Genomic DNA, 27743 nt, shown 5'->3' on the forward strand with positions numbered 1-27743 from the left:
GTATTGTAAACAAAATAAATGAAAAATATTATAATAACACGAATCATATAAAATGCCAAGTATTTTTAAAAATAAGAAAGTCATGATACATAAAAATATATATTTTTAAAAAGGCAAGTTATATTACGTTGCCCGCAGTGCATGATTTTTGCGCACTCTAGTGGCCTTAAAAACAACTCTAATCCTTCGGACGCGTTCTTATTTTGTAGAGCTGACCTATCTCGCCGTTTTCGGTCCTTTAGGGATATTTAGTTTTTAATTTCTGTAATTTTAGTTACATAAATGTGAATCACACTTCACATCAGCATGCGTGTTGCCTGATGTTTTGAATGCGCCATCACTGGCTGCACATAAAGGAAATGTACTCCATAGTGGAGCTCAAAGGTGTAAAGTTTGGATATCGCTGTGGCTACTGTGGAAATGCAGGGGGTAAAGCTTCATACGGTAAGTGAAGCTGCATGCTATAACGTATACACTTAACAAACAGGTAAATTACATTGCACAATAACCTTATCATTTTCGTGTACTGTAGTTCACAACAAGCGTTCGAAACGATAGTTTTATTGTTTTACTGTCTTTTTTAGGGGGCTTTTACCATACAACAGGAAATGTGACGTTACAGTAAATCAGTGCTTCCTGGTCGGCAAAATGTTTTGTTCAATATTATTAATATTAATTGTGCTCCGCTGTCGTTGCTTCCTTGTCTTTTTGCAACGTCCAATCATGTCACCTCATTAATATTAATTTAATTATTTAGTTTTTCATGCGCTTTCCTACTAACGGCGGTGTTTCAGCATATCCGACCAATCAAAGACGCGCACTGTGCGAACGTCATGCAGCGTAATTAATATTCATGAAGCAGGCCTTTCCAATAGTAAGGTTCCTTTTTAACATGTTTCTGGGCGCCGCTGAGAGAGCGTGGAAATGGCAGCGGGTGGATCGTACAGTATAGTGGAGTATTTCGGGGGAGATGACGGCCATCGCTGCGGTTACTGTAAACATGAAAATGGCAATTTCTCACACGGTGAGTGGATGTTAATCTTTTACCCATGGCTGGTGGTAAATCCTCAGTGAATTGACCGGACCGTTTAGGAAAGCCGGGTGTGACCAGTCTGTTTTGACTATCTTACAACGGTTTCATCAGCTGGTAAACATACTTTGGGAAATGTTGAGACGCTTAATTATATTAAAGTATTAGTTACATTGTTCCAAATGGGTTGTTTAACCTATTTAATTGTGTAATCCATTCAAAACGGCACGATAGTTTCAGGATCTGTGGTGGGTGATGATAGATCTGCTCAGCTGTCAGCCAAACGTTTCCTCACATTGAAATGTATCAGGTTGCAACTTTAAATGAGTATTTGTTTTTAAACAAAAGAAGATATAAATGATTTATAAATGATGTGAAGGAATAGCAGATGCCTGCTCATGTTTTTTCATCCCGGCCTGGACCAGTGACAACAGCCCAGATCTTTACAAGAACTGTGTGTGTTTTAACAAGTAAATTCAAAATGATAAAGTGCATATTTGATACAAATTCGATAATCAAATACAGGTTTAAATTAGTTTTATGAAATGATGAATTTGCAATTTTTTAGATGCCGCAGATCACCAATGATTATACTTGAGTGAGGAACACACCCATGCTTAAAAATAAAGGCTTCTTGCATAAAGACCCATGTTACAGTATGAATATTATAATGTTTTTACATATTATAGAATTGTTACAGTATTGTATAAAATTGAATTTAAGTGTTTGATATGTTTGGATAATTTATTTGATTATATTTAATCTGTAAAAAAAAAAAAATGTGTTCAGTTATTTTGGACCCCGCCGCTAGCATGATGCTGATGTTGAGGCTCACTGGAGAACTGGTGCTAAAAGTGGCAATGTAAGCAGATGAACAAGGATCGCCAGGCTGCAGTGTTGTAATAGTGGGAAAGTTAGGTATAAATAGCTAGGAAGCAAGCCTGTCTATGAATGAACGAACGTGCTGGAGATAATCTGATCCTGGTAATCTGCTCCATGCCACATAATGTGGAAGGAAGCATGCTTCTGATGCTAATCCTGACGTGGCTGGAAACCATCATGATGGGACCATTCAGAGACGTTTGATTAATTTTCGTTTGGCAGGTGTCCTAAGCAGCTCTGTGTATTTTAGTGACAGGTATAATGTTGATTGTCTCAGTAACTTCACATCTTTGGTCTTTAATTGATAGGCCACCGCAAACCATTTCAGGTCTGCCATGTAGGAGAATAGTTTAAATGATTGCCAAAGGGAAAGGGAATGCAAGTTCCCAAACCTTTTTTTTTTTTTGAGTAATATGAACCACTTCATCATTTACAGTAAGTCATTATCTTGCACTTTTCAGCAGTGCATTCATTGATGGGTCATTATCTTCTTCATAGTCATTACCTTGCATTTTTCAGCAGAGCATTCATGTTCATCTTCTTAATCTTTTTCTAATGTGCACTAATGCATCATGGATAAAAAGTCTGAGATCGCAAATGGGATCAATCTTGGTTTCACCTTGACTTTGTGGACAATACAGTTTTCTCTCTTATTTGTGCTGAACTAATGTTGTGTTTAAAGCTGTGTGTGTAACTTTTCTTTTCAAAGGATACTAACCAGTTACCATAAAGATCAGGAAAAATAAAAATGCAGGAAAAGCTGGTGCTGGATGATTTAAGGACATAACTATATAGAGGTGAATGACTTGTCTTAAACTTTTCACTTTATCACGCTCCAATCAATTTATGCAATGAGATTGCATTATACCGGGCTAATGCTTAACCCAGAGAAGACACAGCCTGAATCCTTTTTCAGACACATGCTTCTGTTGCAAAATTATGAGTGCATTGATTTGCAACAAATATAAGGAGACATTAAATGTATAAAAATGTGTTTTTTTACGCTAGATATGAAATAACAGTATTAACCAGGAAAAAGTACTTAATGAATGATTTTCAACTTTAATTATAAACAACCGTGGAATAAATCTAGACTCTTATTTTGAAATGTCTGTGTTTAACTGTTAACTGGCTGCTCAATCAAAATAATGAGGCATATAAAATATGCACTCACACAACTCACACGTCACATATGACAATATTAACACCTAGTTATTATAATTTATTAATAGTAGATAATAAACTTAAAAAAGTGTTAATTGATTGTGAACTGCTCTGAATGAGTTATCCTTCTCTTTGAAATGTGCAGCACATTTAATTCTTTAGTGAAATCATCATCTTATAAAGTTTATAAACACATTAAGCTGAATTCCTGTTTTTACATCCCCAAATTAGGAAAATTTTTAATTATGATGAAGATACTTTATGACCTGAGGTCTGTCTAACCATTGTGTGGCGCTCTAGGCCTGAACTGTCGGCCAGTGAAGTCTTTTTTAAAAAATTTTTTGAGATGTGGAGATCATGCATTGTGTTTGAGATGATTAATCCCCATTTCAGAGGCTTCTTTATCTGCCTCAAACCCAAATCAAGGACTAAAATGCAATGAAAACAGGTGCCCTCATATTGGTTATATTAATGCATGATAAGGCAGGTGAAAGCAAACCTCTTGTTGTTTTTGTCTTTGTCTCTGGATTGTGTCGTGTTCTGTTCTGTTGAATCGCCTGTTTGTTTTTGTCCTGTCGGCCTGGCCTCTGTAGAGCTCAAAAGTCAGTGCCTGCTTTTCTTGGCCTGGATTCAGGAACTATTAATACATTTCTTGTTAATTTACATTCACATTTTCACAGATGTTTTCATCGAAAGCTGTTCACTTCCTTTGTTTAACATTTAAAAGACTATTCACTTACCAACCTTTTCGTCTGAATATAGCATGCTTTTAAAAACAGAAAGCTCTAGATTACAGAAAAGGTGTTTTATTTTAGTCTATACTACATTTTTATATATGCACTTGCCCTTTTATTATTCATAGGGCCATTTCGCTTTGACAAATGTATGGCATCAATCACTTATTTTTAGTTGTGGATATGCATCTTTATTCAAATGTCTTGTTAGTATTGTATGGTTCTGATAATTATCTTTTAATCCACGAGGAGTCTTCTCTGTGTACGATCTCATCACGGTTTTTATTAAATGCATTTAGCTCAATCTAGACGAAGTGACATCTTAACCCCACAGCCAAAAACTGAGAGGGTTCTCAGAGACTGATGTCCTGTACTTGTCCTTGTGTGGGAGCTTAATTCTCCGTGACGTCAAAGGAAACATTTCCCTTTGTGAACAGTGTGTCACTGAGATTCACTGTCAGGGGTCCGTTTGCCTCCTATCTACAGTACACATGGATTTAACACAACCATTCTACATGTGTGCACACACAGCTTCTGAAGTGTTCAAGTGATCATGCTTTTCTTTATTTAAGAGCTTGATCCTAAGTGTGTTGTATGTTCTAAATGCTGTTGTTCTCTCTCTCTCTCTCTAGGCATGTGGTCCCATACTATGACCGTGCAGGACTACCAAGATCTCATCGACAGAGGCTGGAGAAGGTGCTGATATTATTATTGTCTGACCTCTGAACTGTGTAAAAACTTGAAAACTTGGATAATGTCTTAGCCGGAAACTCTAGTGCAGATGAACAGGATGCAGTAGTCTGGTCAGATTAATGATCTTAACACAGTGACCGAATCAGACACACTTCCTGAGTCTCACAGACCTCTTACAACCAGACAAATAGGTTTTTGTGCACTTGACAGCTACACTGCCTCAAAGCATCATTTTAGACCATTTTTCTGGACTTGATGTGAGTGCAATATTCATTAAAAAAAAGTACATTTTTATATATATATAAACTTTTAATGGTAATTTATTTAAAATATATCCACTTTAAATGAACGATTTTTTATTATAACAATTTGAATGTGAATTTGTATAGTTAGTAGTGAGCCCTGCATAAATAGCCATTATCCATTTATGATCATTTATAATAATCATTGGTTTGTGTATGCCAGAATTTGAATGCTATTATATGTAAACTAAATTTCTCTCTCTCTCTCTCTCTCTCTCTTTTTTATTTTTTTAGAAGTGGCAAATATGTGTACAAACCTCTTATGAATAAGACATGCTGCCCACAGTACACCATCAGGTGAATGAATCAAATGTTGTTTCTTGACTATATACAGTAGGATACTCTGATAAAATTAATATCTGATTGTTAAATGTACTGAGTTAGATGTTGAAATGTATGCACTGCAGCTCAGAAATGCTAGAAATGCAGATATGTTGCGTGTCCTTTTCACTCTTTATATATTAATGTGATGTTGCACTTGTTTTCTGAAGGTGCCATGCTTTGAACTTCCATCCGTCGAAGACTCACAAAAAGACCTTGAAGAAGGTGAATCGGTTCCTTTCCAAAGGAGAGATGCCAGTGGAGAAGCATGATGAGGGACGTGAAGGTGAGCACCATTCTTACCCTAACCCTAACATTCACACAGAAATGTCAAGATCCACATGCATGATGCTATGCTGGATGTTTATTTTATAAATGTTTCATTAACTAATTTGAAAAAGCTTGACAGAAAATCACATAAAATGTGTGACTTGCATGCCTTCCCCAAACCGAAGAGGCTTCGTTGTTTGCTTTTGAGCTTGAGCTGATCAATAAATAAGTTTATAGTGATATTCATTGAATGAATTAGCTCTGATATGGTTTGAAATGATGGTTTATTTGTCTACTAGAGGATTCAGAACTTCAGCATTGAAAGCAGATTCAAAATGAACACTGGATATTAAATCAGTTTATTTTACTGTATATGCACAATCATAACAATATAGCATGTATAACAATAAATACATGCAGTACAAATATATTTATACTGAAACGTTTAATAAATGAAAAATGCAAGAATGACTTCCATGAGTGATGACACAAACAAAATCTTTGAATCACTTTAAAATCAGTTTGGTTTGAATTGATTGAAGGAGTTTAATGTACTAACTGGTGAACTCTCCATTAAAATAGCTGTTACTTTCACAGCGCCACAGCAAATCATATCTGGTTGTATATGATTCAGTATATTACTCAGTCATAATTTGAGCCAATATAAGAAGAGTTGCATCCCCCCCCCAGTGTTTTCTACAGGTATAGCCCGTGTCAGTTTCTTATATCTTGTGGCCTGGTCTGAGTGGGTTTGTTCGGAGATATCAAAGGTCATCTAAAGGCTCTCTCTTCCATACTTTAGAGGACAGTGTCTATAGCTGCAGGAAAAACCCAGTGGTTTTGCTCAGGTGTGTTTTCTGTGCTGTAGGCCAGACATTAACCAGATGCCCTTCCTGTCGTCCATGTGTTATCTCAGACATATTTTGCATTTTTTTTTCTTCTTTTTGTCCATATTTAGTTTTTCCTTTGCATGATTTGTTTGTGCAGCGTTATGAAAGTTTTGGTTGGGGTTTAAGAAGTTAAATTTTGCATGCAACTAGAGTCTCTTCATCATTGAACCTATTTCATACCATTTAGACATACGCTTTTAAAACTTGTGTGACTGTGTAAGTAAATTCAACCAATTGATGATTTCTTCTCAAATGATTTGCATAATTTGATGCTCCTAGGTAGCAATGCGAGACTGCGAGTAGGCTGCATGAGTGATATCGTGAATGTGGTTAATTTAAATGTGCAAGTGTTGATTCTTTTTAGGAGAGCCTATGGAGTCTGTGCATGAAGAGGGTGTTCAGCCACCTCCTCAAGATCCTCTGAAAATAGACCACAGTGACGTACAGGACATCAGCCCCAGTCCAGACACAGACACCGCCAACTCAGCTGCACCAACAACCCCCAGAGACGACGCAGAGAAAACCACTGCTGTTACACCCAAACCAGGTCAGTCTCATACAGTCTGCATCTTTAGCGTTTATACGTGAACTCTCAGGAGCTTAAATCATTTCAGTCCGTGAGTGAGTCATCGGAGTGATTAACTAATAACTAAAACAGTATGCTTGAAACTGATTTGTTATTTTTTTTTTGACCTAGTTATTGGTTCATCTAGGAGGTAATTCAGATTATGAATCATTCTGCACTGGAAAGGCAGTCATTGCTGTTGTGTGCAACCAGTGGTCCTCACAACAGAAAGATGTGTTGTCTTGTTAGTTTATATTGTTTTTCAATTCCCATTAGGACTTTCTCTTCACGTCATCAGTTCAGACAGCAAACTCATATTCCTGCGTGCTAGAGGCCTTTGTGTTGCAGAATCAGTTGCAGCAATGGAAACAATGTTAGAAATGTGTAGTACATTAATCTGTACAAGCAGTAGTTCTCAATCTTTTTGACTGTAATGCCCCTCATTCTCCACAGCATTATTTGAAGTCCCAGTGACTTCCTGTTGTGTTATTTCACTGGTCTGCCTAGTAAAATCTATATTCTTGATAAAATGCAAATTTTAATGCTTGTTTTGAGGCCTCGCTGGAAGTTTGCTAAGGTGCCTAGTTTGAGAACCACTGCTTTAAGAAAACTTAATGTTATTAAAATCATTTAGGGCTTAAAACAGAACCAGAATAAGAACCAGTTGTCAATTCCTAACCAGAAGATATTCCTCCAAGGAACACTAGAGGGCAGCATTGGTCCAGAAATAAAGCTGACATCTCCTTTAGGCATATTGTTTTTTTTTTTTTTTGTCATCTTATGTGTTCCTGCAAATATCTATTTTCTTGTCTTACAAAATTTCACCTCTTATTGACATAAAATTTCAATAGAAAATGTGTTTGGCCTTATCAGGGGTATCTACTGTGAGTCAACACTTTGCGTTCCTTTATGCAAATGTGTAATATATTCCCTGTAGACTTGAGGCACAAGGACCGTACATCTCTGAATATGAGTTATAGACGAATTAAAAGTCTTACACCGCTGGAATGAGCGCCCTCACAGAACGGTCCGGAAGTGGGAAGGATTTATAAAGCCTCCCAAAAGGAGGAGAAAACTCTCGCTCTCTCCATCTCCAAACGGAAACCACCTGGTGACAAATTTATCGCAGCTTGCTTTATGACCAACCTTACGCCTGAGTTGTGTCTGTTGTTAGCGTTGACGCAGACGGAGCTAAATGACTGATTCCACACTGGAGGTTAACGCTCTGGTTATAATCAACAGAATCTGTGAATGGTTTCTCTGAACAGTGGAGCGAGTACATGTGAGCAGGATTAGACCTTCACTCCTAATTCATGTTCAGGAGAAACAAAGAAAGAACAATTAAAATTACATTTGTTTATGACCCTGTCAAAATCTGGAAACTATGTGGTAGCTTAGGTGTTTTCAGTACTTGATAGCTGGATGCTTATGTCTTCAGAGGGGCATTTATTTGATTAAAAGAATCCAGTAAAATAATAATATTGTAAAATATACAATTATCTTATTATTTTTTTTAATTCTGATTGATTCCTGTGATTCACTGCTATATTTTCAGCATCATTCCTGCAGTCTTCAGTGTCACATGATCTTGAGAAATCATTCTTATATGATGATTTGCTGCTCAAGAAACATTTCTGATTATTATGAATGCTGCTTCATATTCTTTTTATTTTTGATGAATTGACATAAAAATAACTTAAACTTTGATTAATTTTTTATCTTATATGCATATTTAATGTATGTGTGTGTAATATAAAGTATATATTAAGTATATGTAAGTTATACTGAAAGAATAAGTATTAACATTATGCAAAGAAACAGAAACCGAAACACAGGGCTGTCAGTGCTGTCAGTGCTGTCGATACATTTAATTATGTTAAAAATGTTTAATTTGATGTCAGCGTTGTGTCAAAAGGCCTATCATTTGTTCAACTGATTTAGTTTTCATGCATTTATGAAATCTGTTTATGGACTCAACGTGAGACCATATAAAACCCCTTCTACTTTCATTATTTGGTGCATTTCTGAGTGAAACAAGACGTTCAACCATATAAAAGAAAAATGAGAATTGATCTATCTGGATTATAAAAAGTGAAAGGAAGAGATTGAAAGATAATGCACATTGACATTTATTAAAGAGTATAATAATCATGTTGATAAACTTGCATTAAAGGAGTGTGTATTACAGAAGTAGATGTAGATTTCACTGTGTTTGTGTGTGTTTGTGTGTCGGCTGGTCCAGGTAGTAAAAGTGTTTCTCTTCTCCACGCACCTCTATTCCTCTCTCCATATGGTTTCCTCTCATAAAGGAGTGTGCCAGCTCTAATTCACCCGGCCCTGACTCATCCCCACACAGCAAATAGACCTTCCCCTGTCCCCTCAGGCAGTGTGTGTGTGTGTGTGTGTGTGTGTGTGTGTGCAGGAGCGCTTGCATCTGAAGGAATGTGTCTGTGTTTCTGCTGCCTGTACATTAGCATGTGTAGCTGTATATATGTGTCCATGAGTCCTCAAGGAAAGGCAGTTCTGGACTTTTTACGAACTGTTAACTGCTAGAGAGGGAGAATGTGTCTTCTGCAGGAACAGATCTGTCAGGGTTGATCTCTCCCTCGCTCGCAACAGCACGTGTTTATTGCTAAAGGTCTGTGTGACCTGTGTGACAATCCGCTCAGTGTTTCTAGTCAAGCGTGATAATATTGAGTGTTTATAGGTCAGCATTTGACCGGGACCCATTTAATTAGTCTTAAAACAGTCTGAGCGGTGTTCACTCTTGATTCAGTAGCATGCAATGCATTTCGCAGAATTATTATTGATAATTATAAATTATTATATATATATATAATTATCAATTACTCTACATTATAAATGAGTTAACAAAATTTCAGCTATTATTAATAATTATATTAATTTAATTTATTTTATATACAGTACAGACAAAAAGTTTGGAAACATTACTATTTTTAATGTTTTTGAAAGAAGTTTCTTTTGTTCATCAAGCCTGCATTTATTTGATCAAAGTTTTAGGATCATTATCACATGATCCTTTAGAAATCATTCTAATATGATGATTCATTATCAAAGTTGGAAACAGTTCTGCTGCTTAATATTTTTTCAGAACATGTGATACTTTTTTAGGATACTTTGATTAATAAAAAGTAAAAAAAAAAAAAAAAAAGATGCTATGTTTTTAAAATATAAATATTTTGTAAAAAGATATACACTACTGTAATTTAACTACAGTAATTTGGGGTCAGTAATTTTTTCTTTTTACATTTTTTTTTTCTAAAATATATAATATCAATACTTTTATTCAATAAAGGATGTTTTATATTGATAAAAAGTGATAGTAAAGAAAATATATTATTAGAATATATATTATTATATATATTTGTATTTTGAATAAATGCAGTTCTTTTTAACCTTTTATTGATCAAATATATTAGACAGCAGAACTGTTTCCAACACTCATAATAAATCAGAATATTAGAATGATTTCTAAATGATCATGTGATCGACTGATGTTACATGTGACACTGAAGGCTGGAGTAATGAGGCTGAAAATTCAGCTTTGCATCACAGGAAGAATTATTTTTTTAAAGTATATTCAAATAGAAAACAATTATTTTAAGTTGTAATTATATTTCACAATATTACTGTTTTTTCTGTATTTTTGATCAAATAAATGCAGGCTTGATGAGCAGAAGAAACTTCTTTTAAAAACATTAAAAATAGTAATGTTTCCAAACTTTTGGTCTGTACTGTATATATATGTTGTTTGGGCCCCCATAATTCTTTTAAAATTTGTCTGTCCCACAGAAGATATTAAGTCATACACGTTGAGCTCAGTTCCACAGTGTGAGTAACAGAACGCAGGCTGTCTTTGTCCTGGACCCGGCCCAGCGTCTGCTCTGGCTCTCTCGCTCGTGTTTACTCTGGTTTGGAGGAAAGCCATTCAACGTCTCTATCATCCCTCTGCCGTATTTACAACCCTGGCCGGAAACATTCCCTCCTCTAAGTCAACTGGAGGTATTAACAGGAAAAGAAGGAAGAATGAATGTTAAGAAAGAGCTAATTGTCTCAGTGACTCTGGCTCTTTGTCACAGAGCAGCGCTCGGAGGTCCTGTAGGAGGTCCCACGTCTCATGCGAAGCGTGTAAAGGCCAGATTTATTTAAGGAAAGTGTAAATAGTCTGTTAATGTCTATCAATGGGCTTTTTAAAGCTGGTCCAAATCTGTGCTTTATGTTGCAAGTGTAACTAACAAGTTGTATCCGGTTAATGCTGCACTTCCAAAGAAAACTCATAAGACATCTAGATTGTATTGTAGTATTAAATTAAGTAAAGAAAGTAAATGCTGTTCTCGTGTTGTTCATGGATGAATCTCTGGAAACTTGTCCAGAACTTGACCAGGTCAAATGTCTTTTTTTCTGGCATTGTGGCATTATTTTAATGACATTTATGTTTATTTTCCTTTATAACAAACTTTATTTGTTGTAATGAAATATAATTGTCAAAGAATATAGACCACTAAGAATGTGTAAAAACAAAAAATAAGTGTATGTATATATATATATATATATATATATATATATATATATATATATATATATATATATATATATATATATAAAAATATAGTAATAATAATAATAATAATATATTTTTTTTTACAAGTTAAAAATTCAGAAGAACAGCATTAAAAAAAAAAAAGATAATTTTGATAATTTTAATGTGTACTTGCTGAATAGCAGTATTTGTTTCTTTAGAAAAACACTTACTCTACTCTAGATTAAAACCTATTCTAAACTTGAACTTGTGCCGTGTTCATCATAGAAGTATTTGTTTTTTTTTTGTACAGACCTTGATTTTATATTTGTTTTTCTTTCCTATAGTAGTAAAACAAATTACAGTAATGATAGTCATCAAAAAAAAAGAGGGTTTTAGGCTCCCTTTTCTTCATGTAAATATAACACTCCTTATTTTAATGAAATTAGATTTATATGCTTCTGACAGGTTTTATGAGATGCACTTAGGTGTTGTATCTCAGATGGGTTGATGGCAGGCGGGCTGGCACAGGGACAGGCAGGAAATGGCCCCGCTTTCCTTATTGCTCCAAACAGGATGTCGGCGTGTAAACTGTTGACATGGGATGCCGGGAGCACTCCGAGGGGCTGGCGTCGGTCCAGGGAGATTGAGGGGGGTGCTTGAGGTTATTGTACTCTATACACAGATATATACTGCCAAAGTTCAAAATGCATTATCACACATAAACATAAATCCAACACATGAATCCGTTTATGTTCTCGACCGCTAGAACACAATGTGAAGCATTTCATTTTGCACTTTTGGTGTCAAATATGTGTGTCTGTTTTCGTAATTGCCAGCTAATCAGTTCGAAAGAGATATCTAGAGACCAGAAAATTTAGCAAATGCATTGCAATACCCAGCCGAGCATCCTAAAATCAAAGCTTTACGCAGTTTTACATGACTCAAATTATTATTAGAAAATTTCTCATAGATATAAACTTGATTATGCTTGAGAATTTGAAAATTTTTAGGTGAAATATGGTGATGGGGTGTTTGACAGTGGAAGTGTGTGTCTAAGCGTTAGCTCTGCATTACACCATATAGCCCACTCTCGAATCTTTACTCAATAGTAAATGGATGGCCGGCTGCCAGAGCTGCACACTCTGAAACAGTAACTGATGCAGTGACCCTCTCCGTCCCCCCTTTTCCTGACCAGCCCTGCCTGTCGTTTTCGATCGGGGATTATCACCTCCTTCGGTTTCCTTCAGGGCAAATGAACAACCATCTTGACACTTTCATTTAAACCTGCGAGCGGCCTGAACAATCCTCACAAAAGCAGCGGGAGTCAACAAACAGAGCCCTGTTGTTTTACAGCTGCGATGATGTCATGATATCAGAGGAGCGCAAATGACTTCCATCTAAACGGGAGGCAAACTAGTCGACCCATTGGAGCGAATACATCGTGCTCGTAAGGATCACGCTCTCCTACCGTTAGCAAACGTGCCCGCGAGCCGCTTACAGAAACATGCTCTCACACCCAGCAAAACGGCTCCAAATGTGGGATGTGCTCAGGACCTGTTATTGATTATACCTCTCCTGTAGTCTTCGCTCCTCTAGCAGTCGTAAATGGACGATTGGTTTTGTTTCAGATGGGCATCCCAGCCCCGCAGGTTTTTTAGACTCCTGCTGCTGGTTTTGGCTCTTTTTGGAGATGTCAGCTTTTCCACTGTGAACTATTTATTTGACATATTTTAGACTCAGGGTGTGCCTGTGCTTGTGGGCTAACTTTCTTAAAAATTACACACGCCACATGAAGCTAACCAAGTCAACACACATTCAAAACGGAACCTTTTACTTTCTTGGTCTGAATGTGCAGGATCAATTAGTGCATGTTATTGTAAAGTATAATAATTGAAAATGTTTGATGTAAAAACACACACTTGACACCATCCAATAAATGAATCCTGGATGAAATCAGTTCTCTGTCTCCAGTTTTCTGTGTCCTTCAGAAATGTATGACACGGAAATAATATGCAAATACCATATCATAACACATTGCCACATTTTCATTAGGTTTCTTTTGAAGAATTTAGTTACCACCAATAATTAAACTAATTATTTACAAGATAAGCTGTCCTTGGTGTGTGTGTGTGTGTGTGTGTGTGTGTTTTTTTTTGTGTGTGTGTGTATGTGTGTGTGCCTACATTTACTTCACTATATTACAATTAAATCTAATCTAATCTTGACAAACTATATATCGTTGGAAAGGTCTAAGACTCCCAAATATATATTTTATCAATGTTTTTGGTTAAGAATTATGTAGGAAAAGTAATAGATTAATTTATGACAAGAGTGCACCCTCAAAAATCTACATTATAACAGGAATTTTGACCTTTGTTAAAAAAAAACAAGACTTCTTTGTTGCCTTTTTCTCTATCACATTTTAGAAATCATGAGAAATTATATATCAACTGAAAACTTAAAATCTCAAAATTCATCTTTTAAAACTCATTTTAAAATCACACATTGCATTACCATGTAAATGGTACATCAATATCATGTTACAAAATGTTTTCATTCATGAATAATACAAATTTAAGTTTGGATCGTGCACTACAAAGTCAATGTTCAAAAATATGAGTGACAGTTAAGGGGTTAAAACATTTTTAATGTTGCAAGATGTTTCGGACTTCAGAAGTTCTGTTTGAACTTTCAGTTTTTTTTGGAAAATAAAAATATCAATGCAAACAAATCAGTATATCAGAATGATTTTTGAAGATCATGTGACACTGAAGACTGGAGTAATGATGCTGAAAATACAGCTTTGAGAACAAAATAACTGTTTTTACTGTACTTTTGGTCAAATAAATGCAGCCTTGAAGAGCATAAGAGACTTCTTTCAAATACATGGGATATAATTTTTTTTTTTACCGATCTCAAACTTTTGAGCAGTAGTGTAATTTCTTGGTGTTTGGACGATGCACTAGTTCTTGTATGTCAGTTAACTCACAGATATCTTTTATCATGGTTTTCTTCTAAACTCTAGGTAAGGGAGCCGATCCCAACAGGCCTTTGTGTCGGAAAGCTAAGGACCTCAGGAAAGAGAGACGACTTCAGAAGGAGCAACAGAAGCAGCAAGAAGCAGTGTCTTCCTCTGTGAATCCCTCCCCAGCTAAATCTTCATCTAATCAGCCCAAGTCATTGGAGGAATTCATTACAGAGTCCTTACCCAATGACCCTCTGCACCGTTTGGAGGTAACACATCAACTTTGCTTGTATGCATTACTTTTGAAAAAAACGAAATGGGCCAAAGCAAGAGATGATGCACCAATCAAAAGTGACACCCATGCTCAGTAAATATGCCAAGCACAAGCAATCCTCTCCTGCTTTTGCTGCGATTGCTTGGGTGAAGTCAGCATGGGTAAACAGCCACGTTTTTGTTTTCTAAGCAAGTCTATATGAAAGACCGTCATACGTCATTGTCCCTGGAGACGGCACTGGTCTGGTTCATCCCTCAATTAGCTTATCGACTGGATTGATTTGATTGACTTCAACATGTTGTTCAATTATCTTAAGTGGATCGCAGTCAATGTCACTGTCATCTGAGCAAGGTTAGTGATTCACCTTAAAAAACAATACATGAGAAAATCCAGAGTCTTCATAGCCAGGACTAAAAGCAGCCCTTGTGTACAAAAACTCTTTTGTTTCATCATGAACCTTTTGCATACAAACACTTTGTGCATTTATTTATTCAAAACTGTAATGTGCGTGACAGACCCTTGTGTTGAAATCTAAACCGTCAGAGTGTAGTTTGACGTTAGTTAAGCTCTGTCCTTGTAGTCTGTTTGTTGCCACTTATGTCTCTGGCGCACAATGGAAATGGATGTGTTTAAAGCAGTGTGTGGAGTCTCACAGGTTTCCAGACCTCATTTTATCTCTTGTGAAATGGGGGTGTTAATCTCAGTTGTGGGGTCATTAAGCCTTCGGAGAGGGACCTCAGAGACACCAAACCTAATGAGATGTTTACATACACCCAATCAGACATGTGTGAAGTTCGAATACACACACTGTAATTAAAGCATGCGTTGTTTGACAGGGAATAGATTACTTGAAGAAGACCTTGGCACATTTTACATCTTTGGCTTTTGGCGTGGAGTTCATTAAATGAATGTTCAGGGTTAGTTTACGCAAAAATTAAAAACATAGAATTCTTTTCTTACTTCATGACACAAAAAAGGGGATCTGTGCAATGCTTTTCCATGAGTTAATAAAAGTACTCCAAATCACTTTAACGCTATATTCCAAGTCTTCCGAAGTCATTATTGACTGATATTCCTCCTCTCTTCCTTTAATTATATGCAAAACCTCAACGGATTTGCTTTAGAGATTGGATATAATCCTACACATGCAAATTTAATGAGCCAGCAGTTAGTTTGTTTTTCAATACATGTTCAGACTTTAGTTTTTCTTCTAAGCAAGGATTCATTAAATTGATCAAAATCACCTGTAACAGCTTTTATAATCTTACAGGATATTTCGGTTTCAATTTAATGCTATTTTTGCAAACTGAATTCATCAAAGACTCCTGAAAAAATGTTAACGCAGAAATATTAAGCAGCACAACTGTTTTCAACATTGAAAATAATTAGAAATGAGCAGCAAATTAGCATATAATGATTTCATTAGAATGATGTCATGTGACACTGAAGACTGGAGTAATTCAGCTTTGCATCACAGGAATAAATGTTCAAATATATTCCAATAGAAAACTTTTATTTTAAAATGTTATAATCTTTCACAGTATTATAGTTTTTTTTCTGTATTTTTTGATAAATGCATACATAAATGCATCCTTACAGTCTACAAACTTTGTACTTTATTTTTCGAACTTGATATAATTTAAAATTGCATTACTTGTTTACTGTAGCCTTGAAGAGTGAAAAAAAAAAAAAATTCTGTCATAATTTCTGTGGTGCAAATGCTTTTTGCTTTAACTTGTATTAAACCCCAGTACATTAAAGATCATCTGAGTTTTCCAAAGATTAATTATGATCGAGTATGATAATCAAAATTGTCCATATACACCCACAGATGGCAGTAGAGGCACATCTTAACTCTTTCCCATGTTCAATATCTTGTTTGCTTCTACCCTCTTTCACCCCAGGCATAATTTGAAATCTCAGAGCTGTTTTGCCATCGCTTCGCTCTCTTTTTCTTGGTTACTCCTCGCACACTTATTCAAATGTCTGCATCTCAAGAGAATCGCTCTACAGATTAAAAGACTCTACTAATGTTTATCTGAAACAAAAGTCACAAATATCTTCATTAACTTGGCCAAGCAATAATAAGAGATGTCCAGTGAGGGCCAAATAAAATAAAACTGAAGCTATATCTCCCATCATGCTCTTCTGGGGAACTTGTGAACCATAAGCACCTCGTCCAATGAAAACGTCTCTGTGAGAGGTCCTTTAATTAGGAACAGCTTTGCCAGTCAATTAAATGTTTTTGGAGGATTGAATTTTGATTTGCCGCCTCACTTCTGAGGCTAGTTTGTCCTTGTGCAAACACAGATGATCCTGTGAGATGTCAAGCTCAGTTTCACTAATCAAACATAACATCTGATCCCACACAGTTCGCTTTAAACTGTCAGACTTTTACACCCTTATACAGCAAGTTAAATGAAGCTTAGTCTTTAGAGTGTGGAACAGAATGACTTTACTGTCATGTATTTTAATAGTTATTGTCACCTACATTTTGTAAATATATGTGCTTATTTTAATTGTTTACCCTCGTGTTTTTCCAATCCATTATGAAGTTTACTTCAAATCACCTATTCATTTATATCTATCCATCTATCTATCTATCTGGATAGAAAAAAAAAGATTCTCCTTAGAAATTAATATTATAACCTATAGTGTTGGTCATTGTTGTTATAGCTTTTCATCATTTCCTGTGTTTGACTGTGGTTGTTAAAGGGGGGTACAATGGTGTTTCGTGTTTTCAGACATAAAAAAAAATCATTTAGAAGAATGACTGAGAATTTCTGTGCCGAAAATCTTACTTCCGGGTTGGTACAAGTTTCGCCTGTTTTTTTTTTTATCGTGGATCTAATGATGTAATACTCCTTATATGGGCATTTCTCCTGGAAAAGCGCATCCGCGCAGACTCATTGATCAGAGGAAAACGAGATCGCGCACATCAACGCTTCATCGGGAAATCGTCGGCAGCGCTGCATAGGATTTGTTTGAGAATGCCTCCAAATAAGTGTGTTTTTGGATGTGAGGGAAAGTTTACCGTGTTCAGCTTCACCAATAACCCTGCGCGACATGAACAGTGGATGCAGTTTGTTTTTCTGGGGCAGCAAGTGCGTTTGTGTGTTCTGGTCATTTGAGTGATGAATGTTTTAGAAACAAGGCCCAGGTCGATGATGGATTTGCACATCGTTTGCTATTAAAACATGGAGTCGTCCCTGTGATAAAAGACCCATTCATGTATGTACAACTGCAGCAGATTTCTGTATTTTGTTGGAAATCAGCACATAAGTGAAGATATGTTAATGGAAACAACACGAAACATCAGTATTAAAGCTCCACTTACATCTTGCCTCCAGGAGCTCGGTTTTTGCTCGGAAAGCTGTATTTTTCTTTTATAAATATGATAAAACTAAAGACTTTTTGAATATATGAAGGATGCAGTACTCCTCTAGATGTGCTCAAGATTAACATGAGATTAAGTGAAACTGTGTATGTTTTGTACCCTTTAATGCAATATAATGAAAACCAGTTCAACTGTAGCTAGAAATTGAGGAAGTTTGCTTTGTAACAGTATACAGTAAGGAGACACTTATATACAGAGACAGATTCACTGCAGGTCTGTGTTTAACCATTAGTGCAGGAAGTCATATGTTATCGTCTTCTCTACTGTTTGCATCGCATGGAGCACCAGGAAGTAGTTCTTAATCAATCAGTGTGTACAAATGAACAGATTTCTGGAGACACGCTAACATTCTTCCAAAATCTGTTGAGAAAATCCACAACTAAATGCATTATGTAGTTGATTATCTAAATTCTGTTATTAGAGACTCTCGTGAAGCCTGTCAAAACACATGCAGGTTATATTTAGTCATCTGGGTCATAATTCATAATTAGGTCATAATAATTCATAATTTGTTAATGCAAAGAAGTTTTTCTTTTTAATTTTAGGATGAAATATGACATGGCCATGTTCACATGAGAGTCGACCTTTTATAGACACAATCTATAAGTTTTTCTTGCTGAACCCATGCTGAATCTCACCCAAACAAACAAAGGTTTTAATATGATGAATATCAGTCACGGTGTATAAATATTTATGATTATTTTTTTTTTTTTATATTTTGCTGAATGTTTTCTCAGATTTTTCTTTGACCATTAGTTTGCAGATGTATGAGTGAATCTCATGAAAGTTATTATATATATATATGTATTCAGTATATTTAAGTGTGTATCTCAGATTATGGACAAATACTCTTTACTAAATGCAGCTGGATAGTTTACTTTTTTTGTCATTCTTTCATCAAGTTCTCATTAAAGTAATGGTAGTTCTTTCAATTAGTTGTGAAATTGTTAACATCGATGCAAAAATGAAAGGGATAGATCACCCAAAAATGAGAATTTGATGTGTATGTGCTTACCCCCAGGGCTTCCTAGATGTAGGTGACTTTGTTTCTGCAGAAGAACACAAACCGAGATTACCGTATCGGACTATAAGTCACACCTGAGTATAAGTCGCATTAGTCCAAAAATACGTCATGATGAGGAAAAAAACATATATAAGTCGCACTGAACTATGTCGCATTTATTTACAACCAAGACAGAACATTACCGTCTACAGCCGTGAGAGGGCGCTCTATGATATCAAGTGTAGACTACAGGAGCACTGAGCAGCATAGAGCGCCCTCTAGTGGCTATAGACGGTAATGTTTTCTATTGGTTCATTTCTCTTGGTTCATTTCTCTCGGTTCATGTCAAATTAATTTTGATAAATAAGTCGCACCTGACTATAAGTCGCAGGACCAGCCAAACTATGAAAAAAAGTGCGACTTATAGTCCGGAAAATACGGTAAGTAAAACCGTTGCAGTCTCTCAGTCTTATAATGAACTCTCCTGAGCACGTACTCTCTATCTACAAACTCAATTAGGAGTGTCTATGGTCCACTTGAGAGATAGATGGTGATAATACACTTATAAGTCTGCAGTCCGCCGTAAAGCAAGAAGACGACACCTCATGCTGCTGAGGACGCGCTCAGGAAAGTTCTAACAGTTAGGACCTTGCATGAAACAGAAGTAAAAAACGATATAAATACTGTTCAGTTTCTTGCACAGACCGATCATTTTGTGTCTTTACACATCAATGTATCGTCCCGAGCCGCAGGGTTTAATTTGATTTTGTTTGCCTATGTTTTTTTTTCTTTTTATTGTGTGTTTTAGCCATGATACTCATTCACCTCAATTATAAGACTGACAGACTGCAACGGTTTGAGCTAAAAAAATCTCTGTTTGTGTTCTTCGGAAGAAACAAAGTCACCTACATCTTGGATGTCCTGGGGGCAAGCAGATAAACGTCAAATTAAAATTTTGGGTAAACTATCCCTTTAATGCAGTTATGATTTTTTTTTTTTTTTTACAATGTCTATATATATATATAGCTTGATTATAGTAAAGAGTATTATAATAAGTCATAATATCACAATACAAAAATATAAAATTATATAATTTTTTTTTTTCTTTTTAGCCAAATTTGATTTCATATTTCTTTATTATTATTATTTTAAAATTGATTTCTTTTTTTAACCAGACATGTTCTTGATCTGTTTTATGATATTCACCCATGTGCTATAAAACAAAACTGTTTCCATTCCAAATCAGATTTCCCACACTCCCGGTTCTCCTGCTGTGGTGTACTCTTAACTCTATCTTGTCATTTTTTCTGTTTAACCCTCTGTTGCTCATCCTCATGTTGAAGGTGAGGCTAGTGCGCTCCAACCCTCCCAGTCCACAGTTCAAAGCTTCGTTTGACGCCTCGTACCAAGTGTACAAACTCTACCAAATGACCATTCACAAGGACCCGCCTGACAAACCAACTGAGAGCCAGGTCAGGGGATCCACCGCTGAAGGGCTTCATCTTAGCAGAGCACATTTGACATGGCCACGATTCTACTTTGGTCTTCAAACCAAACAATATTTTCAGGATTTTGACTTGTGATGCATGGAAATGTGAAAGAGCATTAGGTAGAAATGAAAGCATGTTCAACTAGAAGCAAAGAATCACAGTTCAGTGACTTTAAAGAGCAGAGTTTTAAACAGCAGTGAGGAGGAGGAATCCTAAAGCAAGCAGACAGGAAATGAGGAAAGGCTGAAGCAGTAAGAAATGAAAAAATGGAGGTAAGCCATGGAAACTCCATGAAACCGTAATCCTGAAAAGAGGGCGAAAGAGAAATCGAAAGGAAGTGAGGAAAGCGCTCTCATCTGCACTGTGTTTCTACAGGTGTCTGTGTTAAATGAGGAGTTTGTGGCTGTTGAGATGTTTAGGCTATTAAGCTGGTGTGTCCCTTCCACTTTTCTCTTCTCAAGACAAACTAGGAAATGGAAATTTCAGTCAAACGTCATCTTGTAGATAGTGCACCTTCACTGAATCTTGATTTATGATACGCTCCTGTAATTTTCATGCAGCCAACTATATGTCAAATTCTTGTTTTTATTACTATGTGGTATTTTACCACTGTTGGAGAACCCAAAAGGATGAGCAGAATAAATGGGAATGAGGTTAAATGTTTGAGAGCTTAAACTTTCGTGCCTCACATATTTGGAATAAGTAAGTCTAACTGATTTGCAGAAAAGTCTGAATCAGTGTTTGTCTCTCTCAAATACACAACCAATATCTCAACTAGGGTTGTGGCTGGAAATCATGTATAACATGTGTTAGCTTACATAATGAAAACATGATTTAACTAGATTAGAAAATATAGAAAGCTCTGCATGGGACGTTTTGTTGTGAGTTGGTCTGAATTAGACTTTGGCTTTTCTAAATTTCTGTTCTTTCTGTCCTGGCTTCATGACCGTTCCAAGTCATTGAATTGTTTGAAAATGTGTGTGTACTGTGTATACATTGAAGGATGCCATGTTATTGATGCCCTGCTGCTTATTTTTTTCGCCTGAAATGTGCAGATTTTGTTTGGCTAGACATATTGAAAAAGATAGACCAAGCTTAGAATGGGTGTGTTTCCTTTCCTTTTTTTTTTTTTATCAGTCAAGGGACCAGAGCTTATCCCACTGTCCCAATGACACAGTGTTAGCTGTAATTCATCAGGTTCATTGACGGTCTGTATTGTTCTAAGCCTGGATCAGAGCTTCACCGCACCAGCCTCACCTTCAGCCTCCCGTTTCCCTACATTTACGCTCCAGCTCGGAGTTTAAATCCATGAAACACATTCCCTTCCCTGTCTTACTCCACACAAAGACAAGTTACTCTGTCATATGCTATATCTGTATATCTTATGTGCTTCAATGTCTTTTAGGTGCATAAGAACACTGTAATGTAAACAGTATAGCACAGTGTTTGGAAATCTGGAGCAAAAGAAGAAAACACTGTTTGAATTTTCCAAACTGTGTGCCAGATCACATTTATGCATTAATGACTTCCAATGTTTGCTTAGACTGATAGTTTATAAGATCACTAATATCAACCATTATTGGTATATATTGTGCATCCCAACAGAAGATAATCCTTCTTTAAATAGTTTGAAACCATTGTGTAATGCTAAATTAGCCACTTGGGAATGCATTTACATTTTAGTTTTGGGTTCATATTTATTCTTAGGCTGTCTTTGTTTCATAAGATACTATAATGATTCTAAGTATCTTAATGCAATCTTTATTTTTAGTTTTTTTCAGAATTGATTCTTTAATTCCATTCTGAACCCCTTTCACATGCAAAAGTGACAATGTAATCAGTCAGAATTTATATGAATAATTGTTTAGTTGCTTGCTTAAGCTTGAAATATTTATTCAGTAAAACTGTGAAATTTGTGAAGAATGTAAGCAAGCATTTCCTGTTCAGACCAGTGTCTGATATGGGTCACGTTTAAAAGGTAATGTGAACAGAACTTCGGTTTGCAGTGTGAATGTGAACCCAAAAACACGGCATATGTGATAGATACAGTGCTGTTGAAATCATTTTTGTATTAACCACTTCCCTTATCCACACAGTCTTGTCCTTTTTTTTCTTTGTTCTCCCCATCCTCCATTGTTTATGTCCCTTTTTTGATTTCCTACTATCCTTCCGTCTTTCTCATTCAGTCGTACTTCCTCGCTCTAATCATCCCTTCATCACTCTGAAGGTGAGGCTAGTGCCGGTCAGCTTTGAGGACCCGGACTTCCTGGCGTCGTATGAGCAGTCAGCAGCGCTGTATGCATGCTACCAGATGACCGTTCACGGTGACGCTCCGTACGAGTGCGGGGAGAGCCAGGTACAGACTTAAACATGTCACATTCACAAGTGCATGAAACGCTCAACCCTAATATTACAGATGTTTTAGAGCATGTTTGAAGCATTTACATAACATACACGTTAGCTTTTTACTAGACCTAAACACAATCTGTGTCAGCGAAACACTGACCGAACTTCTGCTCATCCTCTGCCCTGTATGTGATCATTTGTTTGTGTTTTTTTGTTCTTTGGTTAGGAACAAGCTCCTAACTTATAATTATGAAACTTCTAACAAGCACGCAGGAGACCTGAGCAATGCCCTGGCGTCCGCCCATGCCCTATAACCCACATAGCAGTGGCAGAGAATTTTTGTATGGGCGAGCATGTAAAAGTGACATTTTTATCAAGTTTTTAAGTGCATGTTGCAAACATGGTTTTTGTTTTTACTCCGTAAGAGTGCAGTTTTCTGAATTTGTGCTTGAATCTAATCAATGCATTTTCTTACTGTAAAAATATTTTTTTATAAAATAACAGACTATATAAAATGATTTTATAAAATGATTTAAATTAATAAAATGGAAATATTAAATAAAATATATAATAGTAAATAAAACTAAAATGATATTTCATTCTTCCTACTTCTGAATGTAACATTTTTATTCAATGTGTTGCTTGCTATTTTGTAATTATTTGAGAAGTTTGTTAGCAATTTTTGAGTGAAAATAGTTTCAGAAAAACTTTTTTGTTAATGCATCAAGTGCACAGCTTCAGCATGGGTCTATGTGTCCTGTCCTGTGCTTCTGTCTGAATGCGCTGATTTTAAAATGAATCTACCAAAACTCTAGTGTTTAAATGAAGATGTTGAATATGGGTAAGAGCTAAATCAGAGGCTTGATATTTATATAGATTCCTCAAAGAGCATTGCACATCACAACAGGAGCTTTATTATACGTTTGTGGTGTTGAGGGAATGAATCTAAATGTGAAATGAAGATTGTTTTTGACTGAGCAGATTTTGGCCCATATATAATTCATGTTGCACAATTCAAACTGCAGCAAGATCCCATAACATTTCATTACCGATGCAGGCTTAAATGTTTAACCCATAACATTGTGTCTCTCTGTATTCATTTATGTCTGTTGCAGAATGAAACGCTGCTGTAATAATTATATAGTACACGCAGAATGTGAGCAATTGTCTGGACTGGCCAATAATTCACCTGTGTTTTGGTAGAGAGTGAATTAGGGCTGGGTGGATCTGTTGAGATGCAAGCGGGTAAAACTCTTCTACCATGTGTTATTTCAGTCTTAGGCTGGGCCGGGCCGCGCACACACGCCCTGCTTTGTGAAACACAGCCATAACTCAATTATGTGTCATAAAAGAAACAGCATTCGCAGTCTGAGAGCTTGTGGGGAAACTTTACATTATTAAAACACTGTCAGGAGGCCAATAGAAGTCAAAATTTGACTTCTAAAAGAGTTACACTGAAAAGAAAAAAGTATACGGGTGTGAAGATCATTCCACCAGCCAGGAATTGTGAACGAGAATGTTCTGGAAAATGATTTTGAGCCTCTCTGTGATGGTACCACGAGGTGTCGCTCATTAGTAGATCTCAGACTTTTGGAGGGGATGTATATTCGGTATAGTGAGTTTATGTAGGTGGGTGCTGATCCTGAGGCTGTTCTCTTATGCAAGCATCAATGTCTTGAACTTGATGCGAGCCGCAACTAGTAGCCAGTGCAAGGAGATAAAGAGAGGTGTAACATGGGCTCTTTTGGGCTCATTGAAGACCAGTCGTCCCGTTGTATTCTGAATCATTTGTAGAGTTTTGATTGTGTTTGATGGAAGTCCAGCCAGAAGAGCTTTGCAGTAGTCTAGAAATGACAAGAGCCTGGACAAGAAGTTGTGCAGCATGCTCTGTTAGAAAGGGCCTGAAATTGTGGTTTCATTTGAAATATATCTGATTTTAGGAGGTTTTTGAGTATGAAGGGATAGTGGGTTGTAGTTTTGGGTAGAGACCAGATGTTTTTTGGAGCCTAATGACACCTAATCGAATACATTTTTAGTGCTTTGGAGCTTTTTAGTGTGTTCTAATAGCAAGAGGATTGAGCAAGTGCGAGAAAATCTAGATTTGTTTTAATGCATTCAATGAGGCTTTCAGAAGTCGGTCAGCAGATTAATAGCTTATTGATATGTGTGGTTAGAGTATGTTCTTTTCATATTGTTTTTATCATTGCAGTATAGAAAGTCTCATGCCGTGTCGTTGTAATGCAATGCACATTAAGACCTGAAACATACCCAACTACACTATTGTTCAAGTTTGGGGGTGTTTTTAAATATTTCCAAAATACGCTTACCAAGGCTGCATTTAATTGATCAAAAATACAGTAAATTTTTTTATTTTAAAATATTTGTACAATTAAAAAAAAAAATTAAAATGAATTTTAAAATCGTATTTATTCCAGTGCCAAAAAGCTGAATTTTCAGCATCGTTACTCCACTCTTGATTCTTCAGAAATCATTTTAATACATTGATTTGCTGCTTAAGAATAATTTGTTGTTTAATATGTTTGTGAAAACTGTGAATATTTTTATTTTCAAGATTCTTTGGTAGCAAGTATAAAAGAACAGCATTTATTTGAAACTAAATTTTTGTAACTTTTAAATGTCTATACTATCACTTTTGACCAATTTAATGCATCTTAGCAGAATAAAAGTATCAGTTTCTTACAAATGATTTAAACTGGACTTTTGAACAGTAGTGTATCTGAATGTAAATCCATTCCCTGTCTAACTGATCAGCTCTCGTCATTGCGAAGCAGCAAATGCAATAGAACATGCTTCCCAATTCCTCAATGTTTATAGCTTGTTAATTGAAGAACACGTCTGATGTAATGGCACAGGCGTCAGAAGGGAACTCTAGCACCCCTTTGAGACCTCAACGTTTTTTACCGCAACAGTCATTGTGGTGACCGTGCATTTACGTTTGCGTACTTGTCTAGAGTCTGTTTCTGGTCCCAATCACTTACTCTCTGTTAGGACAGCGCATTAGTAGACAGACGCTGAGGGTGTACAGGATGTGGACCTACTTGACATTCTCAGTAACCTGAGAGAGGCCTCTGTCCCCCTCAGGCCTGGAAACTGGCCCGGCTCTGCCAACAGCAAATGAATTAATCCTCATGCTCGTAAAATGTGGGAATTAATAAATAATAAGTCTTCAGAGCCGACTGTCTCCTGCCAGATTCTTTCCTGGTTCGGTAACAGAGCTCTATTTATAGTGAGGAAGGTGTGCGTATGTTTGCATTAGCATTCCACTCCGATGTGAGAAATGAGTCTGTATTAGTCTATATGTATAAAGTGAGGTGGGGGTTTTCTAAAAGTTACTTGTGTCTTACCCCATTCCCTCATTCCTGTTTTTTTATTGTCCTTTTATTCGCTACTTCCTCATACCTCAAATCTGACCTATTTCAGCCGCATTTATATTTATTAGCAGTGTTGAAAATAGTTGCTGCATGATATTTTTGTGAAAATTGTGATACATTTTGTTTTTCATGATTCTTTGATGAATAGAAATGTAAAAAAAACAAACCAGCATTTGTTTGAATTCTTTTGTGACATTATAAACTGTCACTTTTCAACAATTGAATGCATACATTTACTGAATAAATGTGTTAATTTATTTGATAAAGCTTAACGACTCCAAACTTTTGAATGCTATCTTGATAATGCAATAAATCAAAGCATTGAAGATTAAAGTAAATTATGGAGCTTGTGGGCTGATCAGTAACCCATTTCCCTCAAAATCTCAGTGGAAATGAATGACTTCTGGTCATTGTGTTGCTTGAAATCAGTGTAAACAGCTCTTTATTGTGGATGTAAGATTGTAATTGGGACACACACACTTTCTATATTAAGTGTTAATATATGTATTTGCAGTTAAATGATGCAGGGCATTTTCCAAAATGAGCTGTTTCTTTTCTTAAAACTCTTTCACTTGAATCTATTTTTCAGTGTAGGAGAACATTAAGTTAAATGAAGAATTGTGCTACCTTAGGTTGATCTAAACAGTAGATTTCATGGCTCTTTTAAGGGCCGTTCCCCTAATGTTCACTACGTTCTGCCTAATTTCAAAGTAGCAGAGCTTTAAATCCCTGCTGAGCCATTTCACTTCCCACTTTTGGTCAGAGTTCACCTTTTTGCTCTCACGAAAGGCCATTGTGGAGCGTTTCAGGACAACACATTTGAAGAAGGGCTACGGGAGAGTGAAGCTGATGAAAGAAACACGAATGCTTGTGTTGAACATTTGTCATGTACGATGTGAGTAGTTGACAAATAGCAAGTTTTCCTTTTAACATATAGATATTCAAGGTGGAAAAAATCTAGGGCAGAACATGACTTTTTTTGTCCACCAGGAATAGACTGAATGGTGAAAAGTTGGATGGGAGAGGTGGAGAAATTAAAGGGCTTGGTGATGTCAGAAACGTGGTTTGGAGAGACATCTGGATTATTTTGTTTTGTTTGTTTGCTTGTTTTTTTTCTTATTAGTTCTTTTTTTCTTTTGATTGTTTTCCCTATTTCTTTTTTCTTTAATTTTTTCTTCTCATTTTAATTGTTTCAGTTGTATTCAATTTGTACCTTTCAATATAATTTTCCCCTCTTTTCTATTCCAATGTTTTTCCTTTTCTTTTTTTATTATTTTTTACTAGTTTATTTTTTCCATTTAAATATTTTTGTTCCTTTTTCTTTTTCCATAATTCCATTTTTTATTTACTGTCTTTTCTTTTTCATTTCAGTTATCTTATCTTATCTTATCTTTTTTGTTTTTTTTTGTGTGCATGAAAATGGAAATCCATCTTAATTCTGTCCAGTCTAAGTTAGTAACCAGGCTGGGTCACGGCTGCCAG

The 27743-nt window shown here is 36.1% G+C and overlaps 1 protein-coding gene across 5 annotated transcripts in view; it reads left to right on the plus strand.

Annotated features, from left to right (window-relative positions):
- Positions 1–171: 171 nt before the first annotated feature.
- Positions 172–27743, plus strand: part of LOC113056685 (arginyl-tRNA--protein transferase 1-like) — a 72931-nt gene continuing 45359 nt past the window's right edge. Inside the window, exons 1-7 of one of the 5 annotated variants that reach the window (XM_026223486.1) lie at positions 172–444; positions 4443–4506; positions 5040–5102; positions 5297–5412; positions 6651–6833; positions 14420–14628; positions 22751–22879. In XM_026223486.1, coding sequence (XP_026079271.1) covers positions 330–444; positions 4443–4506; positions 5040–5102; positions 5297–5412; positions 6651–6833; positions 14420–14628; positions 22751–22879 — 879 coding nt within the window. In that variant the 5' untranslated portion in view covers positions 172–329. Of the gene's footprint in view, positions 445–860; positions 1025–3440; positions 3525–4442; positions 4507–5039; positions 5103–5296; positions 5413–6650; positions 6834–14419; positions 14629–20376; positions 20506–22750; positions 22880–27743 lie in introns of those variants that run through there. The other 4 variants (XM_026223488.1, XM_026223487.1, XM_026223489.1 and 1 more) reach the window with 4 other exon arrangements.

Source organism: Carassius auratus, chromosome 38 (genome assembly GCF_003368295.1).
Source record: "Carassius auratus strain Wakin chromosome 38, ASM336829v1, whole genome shotgun sequence".
In the NCBI taxonomy this organism is placed as follows: Eukaryota; Metazoa; Chordata; class Actinopteri; order Cypriniformes; family Cyprinidae; genus Carassius; species Carassius auratus.